At 38.4% G+C, this 21,700-nt stretch overlaps 1 protein-coding gene across 1 annotated transcript in view; it reads left to right on the top strand.

Moving 5' to 3' along the window:
* Positions 1 to 20,073, top strand: part of LOC137912617 (NT-3 growth factor receptor-like) — a 111,163-nt gene extending 91,090 nt beyond the window's left edge. The window contains exons 12-16 of the mRNA XM_068756755.1: positions 2,321 to 2,451; positions 5,188 to 5,360; positions 6,844 to 7,087; positions 17,165 to 17,323; positions 19,888 to 20,073. Of these exons, the coding sequence (XP_068612856.1) occupies positions 2,321 to 2,451; positions 5,188 to 5,360; positions 6,844 to 7,087; positions 17,165 to 17,323; positions 19,888 to 20,073 (893 nt within the window). The remainder of the gene's footprint in view (positions 1 to 2,320; positions 2,452 to 5,187; positions 5,361 to 6,843; positions 7,088 to 17,164; positions 17,324 to 19,887) is intronic.
* The last annotated feature ends 1,627 nt before the right edge of the window (positions 20,074 to 21,700 follow it).

Raw genomic sequence — 21,700 nt, 5'->3', positions numbered from 1 at the left:
AAAAATTATTAAGTGAAATTAAGAATTGCTGCATCTCATTTTAGACAAAGATACGAGTAATGATCTTTAGATAAAACTGATTAAAACATATGCGAATTTGCACATTTGAGATAAGAAATCCATCTATGAAATTTCACTCCACATTACTGCGAAGGAGAAGATAAGTCAATTAAAAATGACGATAACGATCAGACACTAACTTCTGGGGGAAAGTTAGACAAATATATTATACTACATTCATCATGTGGTTTAAAGAGTTTGTCGGCCGTTATCTACTGATCTATTGATATATGACCTCCTTCACATTTTCCCATTTTTGATATTTCACCTACAAGAGACTTTAGGGAATCCGAATGATGGGTGAAATAATAGAATGAGATTCAATAGCTAGGTCTCCAGCCTTAATAGGTGATAGAAAGGCCAACACTGAGTCTCAAGTGAATGTAATGATGTGCGAGTGCACTGAAAAGGCTTTAAGTAAAAGATTAGGACAAAGATCATTCATATTTTGCAAAGAGAATGTAACAGTGAAAGGATTAAGTGGGGAGAAGTCAAAGCGCTTCACAACTGAAAATCACTCTTCTGTTATCAGTTGAAAATGTGTCTGACAGCACATCCTAATTTGCATTAAATAACGTATGTGTGTCGTATTTATTATGTCTGAGGGCAAATCATTTACAAGTTGTATAGATTGATCTCGGGTGGTAAGGGCTGTGCAGGCAGTGCAGAGGGAAAGGCTCAAATACAATTACTGTGACCCGAGGAGAGAGGAAAGCATACCGGTAAGCTAATCAGAACTTAGATAAGCTATGCATGAATTAAAGTGTCTGTTTGGTAAACCTCTCCCTGGTTGTCCATTTGTTTTGGACAACAATATTGTCAGTTGCTATTTATTGCTGTTCTTTACTTCACTCTGAAATCAATAATCTGCTGTTTTTAAAAGAGCAGAGAATTTCAAATAAAAATTCTGTTACTTTTTTCATCAATAATGTACATTTGGCAAACAAACACCTAACTCTTAATTAGCCTAAGGGTTTGTCAGCAAAAAAAATGCACTTACCTCCTTCATTTGACGGAAAACAAAAAACAAATCATGTCTTGAGATGTACGTTGAAGACTGACCAGGGTTTCAGGACATCCTTTTTACATTCGCAGATGATATCTGTTACAGGAACATCTATGTGCACAATCACCAATTGTTATTTGAAAGGAGTAAATATCACACAGATGTATAAAGGATGGATAAATATATTTTCTGTTTACATGTCTAGTGGGGACACATTAGATTTGGTGAGATATTTAACATAAATATTAATGGAAAGCCTGAAGATATACTGCAGAAATAATGCATCATGTCCCAGCAGCATCACAGATGATAAATCAGGAGCTAGCACTGTACATGGCAGCACATAATTAAACACTGCAGAGGCAGAACTTTGAATTAGTGATGTCACTACCAATTATGTCCTGTTGTACACCATTGCTGTGAATTGTTAAATAATTGAAGGTTTTGGACAAATTAAAAGAAAATGGATTCAGGGCCATAAAAGTATACCTAATGGCTTTTTAAATCATTGTATTTCTCATTGTGCACTGTTTATTGCTTGAAGATATTTGGCAATTATTGCAACCATTACATTTTTGCTTTATTATGTTTCACTTTCATTGCTGAAGTGTGAAGTATTTAATTGTTAATGCATTTACTGCAATTGCTACTTTTCATTACATTTGTTTTTTGCAAACATTTCAACATGCTGGGTAATTTCCTTTATGCTTTAAAAACATGTTTCAAAGCAGGAAGGCTCGATCTTCTGACCTTGTGCATTTGGAGATTTTTACTCGTGCTGGAACACCCGCAAATGTTACTGTTCACCCTTTTTTAGCATGTAAATGTCATGACGTTATGACATTGGTGTTGCATAACAAGATCACACTGGAGTGCCCTGATGTGCAAATCACAAGTATGTATTGTGGGTTGTCGTGTTTTCATATTATGAACAGTTGCTGTTCACTCTGTTGATTTATTTTCCTTACAAAATGACCATTTTAAAATGTTGTAGTTGTGTCAAAATGCCCTCTTGTTTATTTCAATGCCAGTAAAACCAATTAATCCACTTAAAAGATTTGCAGCTCGGCAGTGCCAATGTCAAGTGGCTGTTTATTTGCACTTTGTGCAAATCTTGCACAAGATTTAAGCCACTCGAACATCTAACAGATCATTTTAAATGTCTTTCACATCATTCAGTACACAGTTTTCAGTCCTGTTAATGAGTTGAAAAATACTCATTGCCTCTTTTCTGCCTTTTCTTTGTTTGTTTAGTTGTCCAGCATATAAAGCGGAGGGACATCATCCTGAAAAGAGAGCTGGGTGAAGGAGCATTTGGGAAAGTTTTTCTGGCAGAGTGTTATAATCTGAGCCCAACAAAGGACAAGATGCTGGTGGCTGTCAAGGTATCCCTTTACTGTGTGGTCCTGTATGTGTTTTAAACAGTACTAAATGAATAATTTGGCCTTGATTTGGTAAAACTGCTATTCCTTTATTTGAGTAATTTGGATTTATTGAATTATTATATCTGTGCAACAAGGCTGAAAATAGAAAAATCTATCTGGTTCTGTCTGTCTGAATTCATCAAAATCATCATGCCAGCCGCTAAATTTATTTTGTAATTTATCCAATTGTACAAAGAGAACAGCATTTTTATGACTAGTGTATTTATTGAGTTTCTTCAGTTCAAAAGTACCCATTTATTCAAAATCTTGTGCACGCAAGATTTTAAACAGTAAAAAACACAATATGTGTCTACTTGTACTGATGTGGGAACTACTGCTATGTGCCGCTACAGTTCATACCAGGCTGTTCTGGTCCTTTTGACTACTTATACCATCATCTGACCTAATCTTTCAGTTGCCTTTAATCCTGAACCTGGGAGATACATTTCATATTGCCATCACATGATGAAGCTTTCTCTTCAAATTTCAAGTGATTTCTTCTCTTAAACTTTTTCTGGTGATCCCATCAATCATACAAGAAATTGGCATTATATCCATATTGTGTATAATTTAAACCACTGCCACCTTACGGGTAATTTGCAATTTCATGGGAAGGCAGTGGCTGATCAGTTGTTCTGTTCCAATCTATACACCCAACCTACTACCCACGCATCATACAATTACTGACTTGAACCAAAAATACAAGAAAAAGAAAATCATCAGTGTGATGAAAACTACCGGTACCTAAAATCACACAGCCCAGGGTTTTAGCCCAAGCAGCGTCTGCTCACATCCTCCTAACAGGGAGCTATCAAGTCATCTATAGTTATATGCATGCATCCAGTTATCGTTTCCCAGTGGACAGTAATTATGGACAGTAAATTTAACTCTACTTCTGTCCCATAACACAAAATGATCATTACAATTAGAAAGTGTCCAAAAGCGCAAAATGTTCCTCACTATGGAATATGGAGTACATAAACCACTTAGTGTCATGTCATGAGTAGCGACTGGAATGATGAGAGCAGCTGACACATGTTAGTTACAGTCAAATGCCTCATGAGTACATCAGAATGAAAGTGTCACCAATCTTTTTGTCTAATTCCCAAATAGTAGCTGGATTGAGCAATTTTTCTACATTTCTTAAGGTTTTCTTCTGAAGGATATGAGAGGAACACAGGATTTATTTTTTCTTTAGGCTTCTAAATTAAGTTGTCACAGGTTTCAGTTGTGTGATAAACATGGGTAAACAAATACAAATAAATAACGCTGTTATGATCACAATTTTGATTAAAAACAATGAATGCATGTTGATTTTGTTAGATGAGGGCCCCTACACTGACGATGCATCAACCATCTGAATATGAAACAGCAGTCTGTTCAATATGGGGCTGCAGACTCAGCAAACCTATACCCAAGAAAAACAGCCTGACCTTGACATCTTGAGAAGTTAGAGCTAAGATGATAACAATGGAGTCTATGTCTGTCTCTTTTTTTCCTGTGAGTAAGAAAGATGGTTAGAGAATGTTCAAATAATAAGAGTCCTCTACAGTGTGTTTTACCTCTTATACACAATTCAGTGTACTCTACAGTGTATTTTTGTTGAAACATTCTTGTTCATGAGGAAGCAGAGAGATACTACGTATACAACTAAAGGACAATGAGTGAAAATATATTGCAACACTTTCCCTTAATTCATTGCAGTTGAGCATTTGAAGGGACAAGAACTGTTTCCATTAGATTGCAGCTGTATTTAATGGATACAATTTAGCAGCTATTTTAATTATCCTGCTTCACATCTCAATCACCATCTAGCACACAACAAATATGTTTCCATCCCATGTGCAGGAATGCTAGTGATGATCTGGGAAAGCAATAGTGAAAGCTAAATACTTCAAGATGGACAACTTTCCTTTATTCTTTTCTTACGTATGAAGTGGAAAGTCTGTACCCCCCGTAGTAGCAAGGGCTTCAAGAGACATTACAAATAAATGTTGTATTTCATGTGTGCTCACATTCAAAAATGTTAAACTCACAACCATCAACCACTGATCACTTACCATTACCATTCATTTATTTTTGTACTAAACCTTCACTGTTCTACAAGGTACACTTGTACTTCCTATACCTCACTATCTTAGTGATGACTTGCCACCGTGTACATGAATATTAAGAGGATGCAATATGGAGTAACATGCATACATATTCATACATGAAAAAAGACAACAGTGGTGAACAGACAACATGTAAAGCATTAGTGTTGGATTTAAAGAAATCTGATCTGAGTTTGGTTCAGACTCATTGTTATATTGACGACTGAGTGGATGCAATAACCAAACATCAAACTTCTATGTCCACTCAACCTTGTCCAGGCTTTGCTATGGCTGATTTCTACACAGAAAAAAGATGGACAAATAAGCAAATTAAAACATGAACTAGATGCTATAACAAACAGGGGTTTAAAAGAAGCTGAGACTGTAGTGCTTCGATCCGTCTTGCCCCAGACATGAAGACGAATCACCTGTTAGTGCAGAATCAGACAAAACCTGGTGGAGTGAATCATGAGCTCTGGCAGGATAGCGCCAAGTTGTTTTCAACTTCCATCTTCGGACTGCGTGTTTTGTAGCAAAATCTGTTCTTGAGAGATTTCTTGCCTCCACAGAAAGAGACTTTTCTCTTATTTATTTTCCGTTTCAGACACTAAAAGATCCAAACCTGTCTGCAAGAAAGGATTTCCAGAGAGAGGCAGAGCTACTGACCAATCTGCAGCACGACCACATTGTTAAATTCTATGGGGTGTGTGTAGATGGGGACCCCCTCATCATGGTGTTTGAATACATGAAGCATGGAGACCTCAACAAATTCCTCAGGTCGGTTCTTTACCAACAGTTAATTATATTAAATGCATTATTCAAGCAAACAAGAACCTCATCACATTGCCTATTTGTGTATTCCTATACTCATGCTCACTTTAGTCCTTGGTGCTGGTGTACAATTATAATTTAATTCCAAAGAAATAGAATATTAGTGATTTTGTGCTTTATTTCCATAATGTCAACCTGAGAAAATATCTGGAAGGATGACATGTTACTAATTAGTGAGTGTATGAAGAGAAATGAAATGAAAAGAAATGTTGGGAATAATGAAATTATTTCACAAACGGTGCAAGACATGCCTGATCAGTCCTGCTGGTCAGATTTAACAACTGAGAGACGATGATAATCTGTTGTATTTCATATGAAGGTTCACTTCAACCTACAGATAATCAAGGGCAGCCTCCACCCAGCCATTAGATGGCTGTGAAGTAAAATAGAAGTAGATGTAGAAGTAGAAGTAGAAGATGCACACATTTAAAACAGAGCTTGTTGAGTTGCTCTATAATTGAGCTGTTTAGAGGAAGACTTATTTCTGCAAGACGAGAATGCAGAACAAAAACCTCCACACATTTATATTCACAGCTAATATGACAGCCACAGATTTAATCTAATAGCTTGTCTTTGCAATTAAAGCCACTTGTAGGTTACAGTTATTTTTTTGTGTTTCTGAGAGTTTACTGAGTGAAAAGAGCACATCTACTGCAACAATAGCATTAATTATAAGCTTTAGTTTACTAATCAAGTGGACATTGAGGATACTGTCTGACATACAGAAAATACACTAAGGGTTTGTGTATCCAGTTGTTTATAAATATGTTAAAAGTGCAAATGATACAAATATCTTCTCACAAAAAAGTTAGTTTGATAGAAAAGCAATTAGACCTTGAATAATTGAGTGCACTCAATTGTGTTTTTTTTTACTGGATCTGTCCACAAGTGCAGATTTCATGAGCTCCCTCGTGTTAGATCAGCCATCGAGGCGGTTGAGCACCCTTAGGGAAGACTGACCAGAACAATTATATATTAATTAGACTGCTGAGGACTGTGTGCTGGTATGGTAAAGCCTCTTAAATTGAAAGCCGATAAGTGATGCATTTTGCTGTGGCTTGTGTCTTCATTTATTATACAACCCTATGCTATGAATCATGTATTACTCTTCTCGACCTCTTTGGATTTAAGGACAATTTTTCGAAAATTGTACGGCATCTGGTCACAGTGACCACTTCAAAAATAGGAAGCACTCAAACAGCATAAACAACATTTCTTAATGCAATATATGGCTACACTTCATTCTCCCTGTTGGACACCTTCCTCTGCTAAACTGGATTGTTATTTGGGCCCTAACCCCACTAAAAGATTAGCAAACAAAAAAAAAAAAGAAAATTGGGAAAACATTGTCAGATGAAACAAATGACTAGAGAACGCTGCCATCTATATCATTTCATTATATTGTTGCCATTTTTTTTTTATTACCCAGAGCTCACGGTCCAGATGCTATGATCCTGGTGGATGGCCAGCCGCTGCAGTCTAATGGAGAGCTGGGTCTATCCCAGATGCTGCACATCGCCACCCAAATTGCCTCTGGCATGGTTTACCTGGCCTCCCAGCACTTTGTACACAGAGATTTGGCAACCCGCAACTGTCTGGTGGGTAATGGCCTGCTGGTCAAGATCGGAGATTTCGGCATGTCCAGGGACATCTACAGCAGTGACTACTACAGGGTAAGGCTTCACCTGGACCTTCCGGCTATCCTCATGTGCATCCCATTGTCGCCTTGCCTAATTGGCAAAATACTAAGTCTCGTTCCTTTAAATTAGCAGTTGGAAATCGCTATGTTAGTTCCTGTGCTGTTTAATGAAAGACATTTATGATGCGGATATTAGTTTATTCCACCGCACACAAAAAATAAAAGTAAAAATTTAGCTTTAGTTGTTTAAAATAGTTTGTTTACAACTGGGTTCAAAACAAGCTTAGATAAATACCCCCGGGCTGCTTCTAAAGCAGCATTTTAAATCTGTGAAGACGGCTGATCTCGCCTGGGCTTTTTATATATTTCTTTTATATGTTTTGATTTGCATCTTTTGGAAGGAGTCAACACCTCTCCCTCCCCAGTGCAGCTCCCTACATAGTCACATGAGGATGGAGAGGTTTAGCAGTATGGCAAGGAGATGAGCTTTCTGAGCCTCTAGCTTAATGCTTCGAGGCTTGTTTATATTGCTTCCAATTCATGTCCTTTGCACTGTTTAACGTGATTAGCAACTCTGAATGGGGCAAACCAGGCAGCAATTGCTGCTGCTGAAGAATTTGGCATTTTGCTGAATAAATAAGTGGATATCATGGCTTGGTGGCTGCTACAGATCTGGATCCCTCTCAGAGCCGGGTCTGGTAAAATGACTTTCGTTGTGCCGGCTTCTGTTTTCCAAGCGTGACAGCTGGGCCAGTTTGGACTTTACGGGGGGGGAAGCCAACATTTATGAAATACTTGCCTGCTAGGTGAGCAGCTCTGCATACATTAAACAATTGAGGAAGCACATTTGAATGAGATGTTGTTTCTGTTTGGTACATGGTTCCACTATTTGCACCATCTGTGTGGTGTGTATATTATTCAAATCTGTATATTCAATTTGGGTTACTGCTGCTTGGTGCAAGCTTTGAATATGATTGTGGGTTGGTGTAAAAAATCTTACTGTTTTGGCATTCAGTCAATCACCAGAACACCGTCAGTTTAAAATGAGCAAATTTTAGTACAAACAAAATCAGTAGTGCATAATTCTGATCCCTGATCAGTTTAGTGAAATGATGCTGAATACAGATGAGAGAAACAACATAATCCATAACAACAGAAGCACTTTCACAGTTCACATAAAATTACTTTCAATGTTAAAATGAATTTTCTTTGCGCTTGGGAAATTGCAGAATATCAAAGCACTTTCTTATCTTCTGTGACATAATATCATCAGTCACCCTTTAGATCAAGCTGAGACACACACAAAATCCATGAACAAAGGATTTTGTATTGGTTTTGTTTTCATTTTTGACATTTAAGGTTTTTGCCCACTGCTTTAGCCTTAGTGTCTTAAATTGCAGGTTGTTTTCTTTTTCTGATCCGATATGATTTTAAATCTATTATAGAAGGAAAACGAGCACTAATGTTTGGAAAATATGACAATAGTACTGCAGAATTTTTACATACTATTGCAGACAATCTCCTTTAACTATTATGCATTGCTGTACTTTCTCAAATGCATCATGTCGCAGAGACGTGATAAGAATTTTAAATTATGTAGAATGTAGAAACTATTATTTAATTTGGTGAAATTTGAAATATTTTATTTTACAGAGATATATTTAGGTTGTTTTGAATATTTAGGCATTAATCTCTCATTACTGATTGATACAAATATTATCAGTATATCAGTAGACAAGTGTATTTGTCATAACAGTATAAATAGTTAAAATTGAGACAACAACATATAGTCAGAAACAATCCCACACATATATATTATATTTATGTATCATTGCTAATCCCACCTAGATATCCATATACTCGAATGTATATAATTACTGAACAAGGACTACTACTACATAGTTCAGTTCAGTTTATTTGCCATTTGCAGTATAAACCACATTGGAAAAGTGTGCAAAAAAGCTCAACATGCATTTACAGGACAAGACAGACAAAACATACTTACTGATAAAATAATACAATAAAAACAACACAATGAATAGGATGCTAATGACAACCAGTATGACTGTGGGTGGACTGGGCAGCATTCCTTTGGAGGAATAAAGGACCAAACTGTTTGTTTCCTTGTTGTAGCCTGAATAACAGTTTGTCTAATTGTCTTTGAAGAACAGGTCACAGTTGATTTGGCAGGCAGATACCGCCCAGCTTAAAGATTAAATGGTTCTACTGATTGTTCTTGTCTGAACAATTATAAGCCTATTATGTAGGTGCTGTGAGTTAACGGTTCAAGACAGACAGAGAGTAGCTGTACCAGATGTAAGACCTAACAGGGAAACAAGGGGCTGTATGAGTTGGCTTTTTTGCTGTAGTCGGATTAGGCTCCCATACATGAGCAGAAGATGTAGTTTAGCCTAAAGGGAATGGTGTGGGATAAAAAATAAAAAAAAATCCCTCATTGACTTAACATGAATCCTTAATTACATTTCCCAGGCAATGTTCATAAATGATAAGCCAGAGAGAGAGTAGTTGTGGAGACGGTACAAACTGAGATCAGGAAGATGCAGGCTGATCATGATGTCTATGGGGGCGGGGGGGCACATAAAGAGCGGCAGCTGGTGACTTTATGTGCATCCTCACTTCGCCGCCGCGTGCGATGCTATTTATCAAATGTGTATATGTTCTGCAAAGGTCTTTGGCAAATTTATTAAGCAAGTCTTATGTAGTTGAATAATTTATTGAATGATTTAGTGAGTGAGCACACACACACAAACTGCAAGTATAGGGAGTGTGAACGGTTCGAGCAAATCTCTGTTGGTTCTGGAAACATGAGGAATTGTGTGTTTAAAAAGAATTGACCGGTGTCAATTCAGGATGGTGGATATATTTATTTGTGTGTGGCATCCTTTGTATGAAGCTGCTGTTTGCAGCGTTGTGATATCACCACTGGCCGCCGACACAGAGGAATATTGACAGACCCGGAGATAAGGTGCTCCTCACCGTATTGGACGCTTTGCCTGTGTTGAGTGAGTATAAATGGAAGCGTCCTGCCAAGCAGACAATCCTCCCATCATTCACTCGTCATATTGACGCTTGCTGCCCTCTGGGACGTGAGAGACACGTTACAGCAGAAAAGAGCAACTTCAGAAAGAGATGAATATTGTCCTAGTTCACGTACATCTGTCATATCCTGCCGCACTAAAGATACGTTTGTGTTTTCATTTGGACAACCTGCTTAGATCGACGGTAGTACTGGTAACTCCATGAAGGTGTTTTATACTGCTACTTCAAAATGCATGGTGCAATGTTTCAGTGAATTAAGCACTGAATTATGCATGCAATGTGTTAACATCATCTAGAGGAGCGATTAAGGAGTAGGCAGGAGAGGCAGGGTACTGACAGTTTTCATGCACCGCATGTCTTCTTTAATACAGGAGGATAGAGTAACTAGTATATGCATTGTATTAAACTTAATGGCAATGTACAGCTATTGATGCAATTGTATTTGTAAGAATTAATAGATTCTGACAGGAGTCCAAGAAATCTGCTCCTCAAGTTTATTTGTGTGAAATTCAGTTCCCGTTGGCATGAGAAAAAGTTGTGCTCTAGTTTCCTGTAATCTGAAGGCTGCAGGTAGACTGCAATTTTAGATGCTGGTTCTTCTGGACAAGGAGAGAAATGGCTTCAAAAGACCCTATTACAGTCGAATTATGAACACTGACATCTCAGTTCCTGTCAGGAGATAAGATGCAGAGGCTTCCAGCTTTTACTTTTATACTTTGTACTTTTTTGACGGCAAATATAAGAGGTTCTTTGGACTTTCCTCCAGAGTATTGCTTGCAGGTTAAGGTTTTGTTTTCATTTTGCTAGTGAAGAGATTTATAGTTAATTTCAAACGACATCTTTGCCACATTGTCTGAGCGCAAACATGAATGGTGTTCCAGAAAACTAAAATGTTACTTAATAGAAGGCAACAACAAATACAATGTTGCCCTTAATAATTGAAAATGATTGATTAGGGAATAATTGGCCAGCTGCAGCTCGAGTAGTGTCCCTGGTCCCCCCTGTGTGTACATGTCAAAGCATAAGGATGCTTCCTGGGCATGGTAATAGCTTCCCACTGGCCCCAAGGGATGGGTCACATGCAGAGAGAGAGTTTCCCCTTGAGTGATTAATATAGGATCAAATAAAAAAGTAATGTCTTTATAAAGCCAGAATCCTCATCAAATTATTTTCAATCAAATGAATATCAAACACTGTAGCGAGGTTTTGGTGTAATGACTCATTTTCAAGGCGTTAGTGTTGATTGGTTCTCCACCAGTAAGCCTCTGCATTTCTTAAATGTTTTTGATCAAATAAAAATAGTCACTTGGTCTTTGCTGTTTTATGGATCAAATACACAATCCTCAGCTCCATTATTTAACAAGCACAAGCTCGTCGAAGCCTTTGGCAGTTTAGTGCTAATGAGTAGGCAGCCCATATTTATCATCACTGCGTGAATATTTAGGTGAATTTGTTACTCCAAATTGTCCGTAGAGTATGAGTGTGTACGCGAGTGGTTGTCTGTCTCTGTGTGGCCCGTGATGCGCTGGCGACTCATTCAGGGTGCACCCCGCCTCTCACCCATAGCAGGCTGGGATAGGCTCCAGGAACTCCCGTGACTAGCAAAGCGGAAAAGCAGAAGAAAATGCATGAATGGATGAGGTACCCTGTTCCCCCTCTTTTCTTGGGATTTATGTTTTTTTCTTAGTTGTTTATGTCTCACATAATTTAAGAGATGCCACTGTTGACCACAGAAGAGATCTGGCCCAAGAAATAAAGTATCCTGCATTATTTAGAGTTTGTTCATGTTTATGTAAGACCTGATGCTTTCCTGTTGCAATTTAGATGAGAAGACTGATTCCACCCGAGCACTTGCTAAGACCTGAAAGTAGAGTCTGGAGACCTGAAATGATCATTAGCTAATTGTTTTAATATCATAATTGAACCCAATGCTATTAAGCTGCATTCACACTGGGTTATTTCTTTCTGCTCAACTGTGCAACCCCAATTATACACACATTGTATTCAAGATATTTGAAAGTAGTCAAGTTGAGCGTAAGTTGTTGCTTTGTGGAGCGTGTATACACAACCACATTCTGCTCTGATCTAGAACTGCCTACCAGCAAGAGCAGTAACTTGCTTTCTTATACTTCTTGGTTGAAAATGTGGTTTTATCTTCACTCCTGTTTCTCAACCTGTCAGCAGCAGTGAGCTGTGATGTAATGGACTGTAATCGCCTGCTGACCAGAGGCAAAGTGTCCATGAACATACAGAGAATAGATGAGAAAAGGAATAGACTCTTGGGAAATAACTACTGTCGGAGTGAGTTCAGTCAGTGACTGAACTGAACAAAGATATGCACGCACGCACGCACGCACACACACACCCGTGTCACTTGCTTGTGGTAGCATACAATGAGGGGCTCTGGTTGTATATGGTGAATATGTCCATTTGTCTGGGACAAATCTTCTAGGACAGATGGAGTGGCACCATTATTATCTAACGTAAACTCTGGCTTTAGCTGTATATTGTGTTTTGTACCGGTGACCAAGGAAAACATCAAACCAGAAAAAAACTATTAGAAATGTATTGTGTTATTTTTGTCTTGCTATTTATTTTACCCCAAATGTGAGTCATGTAGCAGCTCTCCAGTGCACACTGCTACAGAGGATACGTGTGTGAACAGCATCACAAGGCTGCAATAATCATTTCATAGACGGTGTGCTGAAAGACACTTCAGCAGCGACACAAAGAAATTACCTGTCTACATATTGCATTGCACAAGTTAGTCTATAGAGATAAACACTGAAAATGCAAATGTAAAATTGCATGATAAAAAATAGTGCAGTGGGTGTTTGTGTTTTTGTGTGTGTGTGTTTTTTCTTTAATCTCTTCAGAAGCTTTAACCACCCAGCAGCCAGAATGGACACCACTTTATCTCCACTTGGCAGCAGCGCAGCAGGTAGACACCTAATGGGCATCACAGCCTCTAAATGTGAACTTGTGTTCACTGCTGTATCAGGTGGGAGACCACAGATAGCAGCGCAGAGAGAGGGAGAGACTGTATAGATGCTTATCAGGGCCCTTTAAGATGTCTGGGGCCTCCCATGACTCCCCGCATGGCATAGAGTGCCCTCCGAAGACCCCAACTGGGCTAGTAATCTATCCCCCTGCTATGCTTCTATGCTCTCTATGCCATTAATCCAATCACTCCCCTGCCACAGTGGGACAGGCAGAGCACTAATCCAGTTTAGACAGCAACAACAACAAAAAGCTCCAGACTCATTCCTCACTCCCCACAAAATGTTGCCAGCTTCTCGATGTGACATTGAGTGAGAAAGATGAGGGTAATTACAGGGGCAATTATTTCATTTTTATTATGTGTTCTGGATTTTTTTCCCTTTTCCCCTATGTTCCAAGCTAATTGCCATGGTGTTGTCTCAAAAACCCAAGGAGATGGAATACAATCATTTGGGAAGCAGAGTCAGCCAATTTTAATGGCCCTCGCCACAGCAGTAGCGGTTTAATCATTAGCATGCATCTGATGAGGTTTAGCCTTGCATGCAATGGCCTAGGTGGACCTCAGATAACTCATTTAGACTAACAGGATCTTAATTAATTTTGTTTAATCTTTCTAAAACTCCACAGGGGCACAGATTGGTATACAACCCCTTGTAGATGCCTTCACCTCACTCTTAGCCCGGAGGTTAAATAAATGGGGTGACTAGTAGGTGCATCAATATTATAAAATGCGGTATACAAAACTGAAATGAGGCATGTCTAATGAGAGCAGGTAGAGTGAAAGGTGGCCTTCATTTGGCCATGTGGTTGCAGTTGAAGCCTAAGTATGAAAATGCATGAAAATGAAATGACTCAATATATAGAGAAGTACCACCTTATTTATAACAACTCTAAAATGTATGTTCACCTTAAATGCTATTTTCTTTGTGGTACTATGAATACATTGATTGTCTTCCAGGGGTTAGTGAATAATCTTTGTGGAGTCTGGGATATAGCCAGACAGTGAGTTAAAGAGTGAAGAACATGTCTGTCTTTGACATTCTGCTAATACCTCGGATGCCCATGGGCAAGATAAACAGAAGCAGACTTGTGACTGGAGGATCTGGGAAAAATGACAAAAAGCCTTTTGCGTCTCACTTAAAAGCCAGACACGGTTGAGCAGAGCACATAACCCCCTGGTGAGATTAGTAGAAGACGGTGGTTGCGCTGGGCAGCTCTAAGGTGTAAATATGTATAAATGTAAGATGAGAAAGGAACTGAAAAATAAGTCTGTGCAATGCAAAAAGTTTTCAAACTTTTGGAAACAATGTGTCAATATAAAAACGTAAAAGCAAAAAAGTTTTATTTGTATGATAACAAAGGAAACAGATATTTTCAAGAAGAAGGAACAGTTTGTCTGACAATGACATTGATGTATTTGCTTAGATAGACCAAACAAAATGTGCATGATAAAGAAATGGAAGTGAAATTCTGCCCTTCATTTGTTTTGCTGAGACGCATCTAAGACCAGGAAGGAGTTGGACATTCTCCAGGTTAATGGGGTGTGATTTTGAATCAGTCAGCATATAGTTACTATTGAGGGCAACCTGCCCTAATGGTCTTGTTGATCTTCAGGCCATGTGTGCAGCGATTGCGCAGCATTAACCATATATCAGTTATCTACTTCCTGAAAAAACTCCAAGCAAAGTGGTTCAAGGTCCGAAACGTAGGCACACTGTGATTCTAATATCTCGAGGACACACATACTCTAATGTTCTTGTGAGATGGTGTACATTCTTGTAGTACGTTTGATTTATGGAAGTGATTTATGCCATCCTGATTTATCATTTATGGCACACGTCAAGGAAGACTCGAGTTATCTGAGCATCATAACAACATGTACTATAGAAGTTATTTAATGCACCTCTTTTGAGACAGATCACACCTTACATTAAATCATTGTCCTCGGGAGCCTGTTGCATCACCTGCTCCTTAAGTGGACCGGTCATCATTAAAGGATAACATTTCCTTCACAAAATGTCCTTGAATGAGTTGCTTTACGGACACCACATTAAGGGTATATGGCTGAAAAGCGGAGGCTACTGGCAGCCTGTGATAAGGAAGGAACTCTGGCAATGGTGCATGATATTGATTATGAATTGAACATTTCATTTTATTCTTTCAGTAGTTTTTTAAAACTACTCAACTACTACTGATGTTTTAAGAGTATGTTACATGTTTTTACCAGAATAAAAACAGTTTGTTCAGGATTGTATCATCCTAGTAATGGAGTATGCTTGAGACATCTCACAGAACATTTGATGATTTGTGATAGCACAATCCAATATGTCCCAGTCTTTGTGAACTAGTCTATTATTCTCGTACAATCCGTGAAAAAAGACATTTCTCATGCATTCACAAGCTTACATATTTGAGGAATTGTGCAATCTGATTCTATAAATCACCACTTTGAAAATAGCTATTTGTTATCCAGAACTTTGAGAGGATTGATGCTTCAAGGCTGGATGTAGGCCATTTGCAACCCATTCAGGACCAGGAGGTTATCGATGAAGGACAAATAAAGACAAACAAACATGAGGCCTCATACTCAGCAGCTAAATTTGATGAAGAGTGCATGGTAAAGAACACTATGAATAAATAAAGGAACATTTTGCCATAGACTAATCTCATGTTTCTTTACATTCAGAAGATTCATCACCACCATCAAGGTGACATTGTGTTTTACTTTCAAAGGGAAAATGTGACGAGCATGCTACAGAATCAGGAGATAATTAATAGGGCGGGACTGAGTTGTTTTTTGTTTTTTATCATACCAAAGAGAGCTCACAACTGAGGACACACAGATGTTGGAGCTGGTGAATGGAGTTTAGTGAAGAGCTTATTGTGGCTGAATTCATCTACCGGTAATTGTTTTGTACAGAGGAAGCATGTGAGGATAATTGTAATTAAGGATGTTCTCATAATGATTTCAGTATTGCATACATATTACTGTGTATTAATTTTGTTTCGGCCTTAAGACCAAAGTTAATTCAATGTCATGAATGCATGCATGACAGCCAAGGATCCAGTACATTGTAAGATCATGTAGAGATAAAAACAGAGCAGCCTTATTTAGAATCTAACTGATGCAAACAAGTGACTGTGATTTGCAGGTGAACCCCGCCTCTCACCGGGTGTAATGGCTCCTGTATCCAGTGGTCGCAGGAAATTGACAGATGTATTCTGTACGCACACGATTGTTGTTAAACATATGATTGTTCTGGTCAGTGGATTAGACTTTTTTACCAAATATATTTGAGGATTGAATCTGGCTGGCTGATATGACCGCAAATCACGAACACAATTATTTCAATTGTTTCCTTCAAAAAACTTCAAAAAGCTCTGTCCAAAATGTGACAAAAAGATGGAAAATACATCTCCCACAAATGTGCATATATAGTGGCTGCACACTGGGGCTGTACTTTAAATTCCAGACAACTTTGCCTGCATATTTTTGAACATGGACTAATGATGGTTGGGCAGGTCAGAGTCACAAGACTGAGCATTGCAAAGTGTGATTTGAGTCGTGAGCTTCACAATAATCATTGTAATTAATGCTTCAATGGCATCCTGATGAAACTTGCAGCTCGTTCTTGTGTTAGTCTTGTCCAGCTCATCATCACAATGATTAAAACACAGCCACTGACATGAATGTGAAATAGATTTTAATACAATGCCTACTAATGGAAGCTGTGAGCAAGGATGATTAATGGATGATTGCTTAATTGATTAATAGCTTGTCTCACAGGATTTATAGGCAGGGAGACTTCAAACATCAAATATTGTGCAGCTGATCCCTCCACTGCCTCTTCCTTACTTTACTTCATGGAAACCCAGCTATCCTTACGAAGAGGAAATGCATTTAAATCACATTTACATTAGAAACCATATTAACTTTGTAATCAAATCCACTCAGCAGTGTTTACCAACTTTTTTGTATTTTCTTTAAAACCAATTGCATTTTTGCCATTTCCTTTAGAATAAAGATCTGTTTTTTCATGTCTTCCTTCAGGTTGGAGGACATACCATGCTCCCTATTCGCTGGATGCCCCCAGAGAGTATAATGTACAGGAAATTCTCCACGGAAAGTGATGTCTGGAGCTTTGGCGTCATCTTATGGGAGATCTTTACCTATGGAAAGCAGCCTTGGTTTCAACTGGGTAACAATGAGGTAAAAAAAAAAAAAAAGCACTTTAAAAGAACCTCCACCAAATTGTGGGTAATTTAATTTACCTCTCTGGTTTATGTAATCGGAAATGCTGAAATCTTATTGTTCATTGTTTGCACATGGTAAGGAGGATATTTTTGTTGAACACATTTTTAAAAAGGCCCTGTGATAGACTGGTAACTTGTCCAGCAGAAGCTGGGTACACCCTGGTCAGGTCACCCGAGTCAGCTGGTCACCGGATCCAGACAAGTGGATGAAGACGAGACAATTACTTTCTTTAAGAAAATGAATGAAAAAAAAGAAAGGAAAAAAAAAACAGCAAATATGAAATCATAGCTCTGCCTCTACCCTAAAGTGAAACCATGAGCATTCTAATAGCAGATCAAGACTGTCATTTTGACTCTTAATCTACCACCTCATTATCATATCTGTTCTCTTCCTCAGGCATTTATTCTGAGACTCATCGAGGTGATAAATTTATGTGGTGCTGTATTACATAATACCCATGATGTGTGTTTTTTTATCGGAAGCTCTGTCTTGAGTCGATCAAATTCCTTTTGTAAAGTGAAAGAATAACCTGATCAGATTAAATAGGAGCCATCAAATTAGGATTTCCTCATTTTAATGTATCTTGTTGATAAAGGTTTTTGAAGGACTCCACATAAAACACTGCATGATCTGTAAGTATTTGAATGTTTTATGTCGTATTTATTCAAAACTGCCAAACATTGTGCAGGTGCACAAGCGATCCCAGAGGAAACTGAGCAGCAGTACACAAATGTGTTTAATCAAAATTACTAACCCTCTCAAAGATGCCAAACAGAGCATCAGGGGACATTTGGGGTAAATGCGTATTAAGCTCAAGACGCTTGATGGAATGGGGGCTTAGCATTGCTTTGGATGAGACTATAGCTGTCAGAGGGATGGACTCTGTCTGTCTCTATTCAGCATTGCCCCTCCTGCTTTCTTGGTAGCAGCTGATCCTCATCCTGCCTGCTACACCTCCCTGCAGCTGAAACTCCCGCTGCTAATGAATTGCGTGTTAGGTTGGAGGACTGGTGCTACATTTGTCACAAACCCTCTAATCAGTGTTGGAACGATAGCGCTCGGTTGACTAATTTTTATTGAATACAAGCAACCACTTTGATTTTTATTGCGCCTTCACTTAGTTTGAATCCAAGTAATATACTCTGAAATCAGGAATCACAGGGAATTTTCACCCAATAATTATTTTTTCTTTCATCAGGATCACATGTACAGATATCTCACAATATGTCGCCCTTGTGTTGGTGATGTTAATTCTCTTTGGACAGGAAAAATGTTTCTCCCTGGTTCCTTGGGCCTCCCTCACTGTCCACATCTCACTGGGAGAATCACTGGTTTTAAATTTCTGCTTGAAATGTTTTGGTCATTTTTCCTTGATAAATAATGTACTTCAATCTAGTAAAGCTACAAGATTACTGATGGGAAAAACATATATACACTACCGTTCAAAAGTTTGGGATCAGTTGTGGAGTTTTTATTTGCTGCACACCACCATAGCCAGCATTATAGCTGGAAAATCCTGATTACTGTCAGCATCTCTGAAATTGTCTTGTGTTTGGCTGGGCACTGTTGCCATGACCACTGCAGCCTATACACAATTGTTTGTCTGCAATCATTCTGATCTGGGAAATTATGCAAAGAGGTTCCAATGTATGATTTATGCAGGAGATGATGCTCCAGCAGCTCGGTCTCAGGACACTCTGCCCGCTAGACTTTTCATCCTGTTGTACATGAGAAAATAATGAGAGAGAGAGAGAAAAAACTGTGTTAATTGGGTATACATATGCAACAGGAAGGATAATAGAACAGGATCTCCCTGTTTTTGTTATAATATTTTGCTTGAATCCAGTAGTTTACTGTTGTTTATAGTAATAAATGTCAGTAGAATCATGTTTAAACAGAGATGAGGTTTTACATTTATTCTCTTAAGAGAAAAAAAAGGGCTTCGGATAGTATTAAATAATCAGATGCAAAGCATCTGTGCTGTTTTGCTGTATTTTGCAAAGCATGAAATTATGTGACACTGTAAGGCGTCTTACATACTTTTCTTTTCAGCTGCCTGGGCATTTTTTAATTTCCTTTAACACTGAAAAGCATAAGAAGAGAACAAACACTGAACTGTATCAGTACCTATGTTTGAAGTTTAAAATAATTGCATGTCGAGGGAATGCTAAGGGGAAGAAATACATAACGTAAACGTAAACAGTAAAGAGTCTTCTGGCTAATCCGCTCACAAGTCCAACAAAGAAACACATTCAGCACAAAGGCACGCACACACACAAATATTAGGGATTATTAAAGTTTGTGGTTTGGTACAAAACAATAAAAAATCTTGTTTCCCTTTAATATTGGACAAAATTAAGACTGAATACATATTGTTTACTTCTTTCATCTCAGTTCCATTGGCTCAAAGCTCAAAGGGACAGTCTGCTCAATGTTGGCAGTTTCTCATTAGTAACACAGCAAAGCAATCAGTCAGTGAAAATCGTCTGTCTCACTCCACTGCCCTCTTTCCTCTGCAGGTTATTGAGTGCATAACCCAGGGCCGGGTTCTAGAGAGGCCACGGATTTGTCCTAAAGAAGTCTATGACATCATGCTTGGCTGTTGGCAGCGGGAACCGCAGCAGCGACTGAACATTAAGGACATTCAGAAGGTCCTCTTCGCCATGGGAAAAGCCACTCCGGTCTACCTGGACATCCTGGGCTAGCAGCAACCCCGTTCCTCTCCAGGCAGACGGATCAAGACAGACAGAATAACCCACAAGAATCCAGGAATAACCAAACCAACCTGCTCAACTGTCGAAAAACACCTACAACAATATTTGGAAAGGACTTAAGTGCCTGCAACACTTTTGGATATAGTGGATTAAACATATTCAAAAAATGCACTTTTACATTTTGTTTACTTGTGTATGAGATGTACAGGTTTGAAGAAGAATACCTTTTTTCCCCTTGAAAAACTGCAAAAACAAAAAAAAACCTAAAACAAGAATGGAGATGAAATGGGAAGTAAAGCGGACTGACATCTTGAAAATGGAGACTTAATGATGGTAGCCTTACTTGCACTGTAATTGACTGGCGCTGAGGTTTCACTGGGAACTCTTCTGTGGATTTACACTGGATGGTCGAAAAGAGCGAGCACTCTGTAGAGGACCTACTCAATCAGACAACTGACAAATATATTTTAACTTAAAAAACAATGTACATATTGTAAAATTATATGTGTCAAAATTATGTTATGTTAACTTATTTTTTTCTGGTGTTATTTTAGTTCCTTATCTGACTGTGATATGGGTGGCTAAAGTATAAAGCTTTGCTATTTGTTGTCATCCTAAACTTGAGGAGATTTCTGGAATGACTTGCGCCAGTGCTGGGACGTTGTCTAATATTGTGAAAGTGAATGACAGTGAATCTGGTATACAAAGTCTGCTGACGCTGAATGAAAGAGATGCTAAAGAATGGGTGACAACTCGGAGCCATCGACACAAGCCAGAGTGGTGAAACTGGATTCACTTTCCAGTTTCTTTGCTTTTTATGGCAGTATTAATGAATTTCTAAGTAATATCTAACACCACACTTTAAAACATATACTCACTCTATGAGAAAGTGATCTGTCATTTTCAGGCTTTTTGAAACTGCTTTTCCACTCTCAAGAAAACATTTTTGTAACTAAAAGCATAAATAATTTGATAGTTGCAGGCGTGTGATTGCACACAGCCTAAGAAAATTTCTAATTCAAATAAATAGTCAGACATTTTGAGGAATACACTTACTGTGATGGTGTTTTGCTGCATCGCTTGGAATTGAGATTGAAAACTTTTTTAAATAGCTGGCCTGCTTTTGTCCAGATCCTCTAGAATTCACAAATTAACATGTTTAAACATCATTACAAATCATACTGAGATTTAAACATTCAAAATTCCCGCCATGGAACAAAGCCTTACTTGACTGCAAGTGGTGAGTTTCACAAGTTTGGCCAGATTTTATTTTACACATATTTTTCACATGTATATGCTGCATGTATTAAAGCAATGCAGGACGGAGCTGCAGGTTGCATGTTGTTTTCGCATCTGCAAGGTGCATCTCTTTCCTCATTGCATGTACATTCATGGGAGAATTAGTCGTATGACACTCGGAAGAGTGCATGCCTCCACCAAGGTCATACACATGCACAATCTAGTTTTGTGGTAATCTGTAATTCTTAAATTATTTTTTCCAGTAGAGCCCCTAAAAGCTACGGACTGGCTTTTAATGACAATAATGTGTCCTCAGCCAAGAGAAATAAAACCTGCCATGGTGGTTTCTTCCCGTGCACTTCGTTTATAACATCAAAAG

Source organism: Brachionichthys hirsutus, unplaced genomic scaffold, assembly GCF_040956055.1.
Source record: "Brachionichthys hirsutus isolate HB-005 unplaced genomic scaffold, CSIRO-AGI_Bhir_v1 contig_202, whole genome shotgun sequence".
NCBI classification, from domain to species: Eukaryota; Metazoa; Chordata; class Actinopteri; order Lophiiformes; family Brachionichthyidae; genus Brachionichthys; species Brachionichthys hirsutus.
The sequence above is the reverse complement of the archived record's forward strand: the minus strand, read 5'-3'. Positions and strand labels throughout refer to the sequence as shown.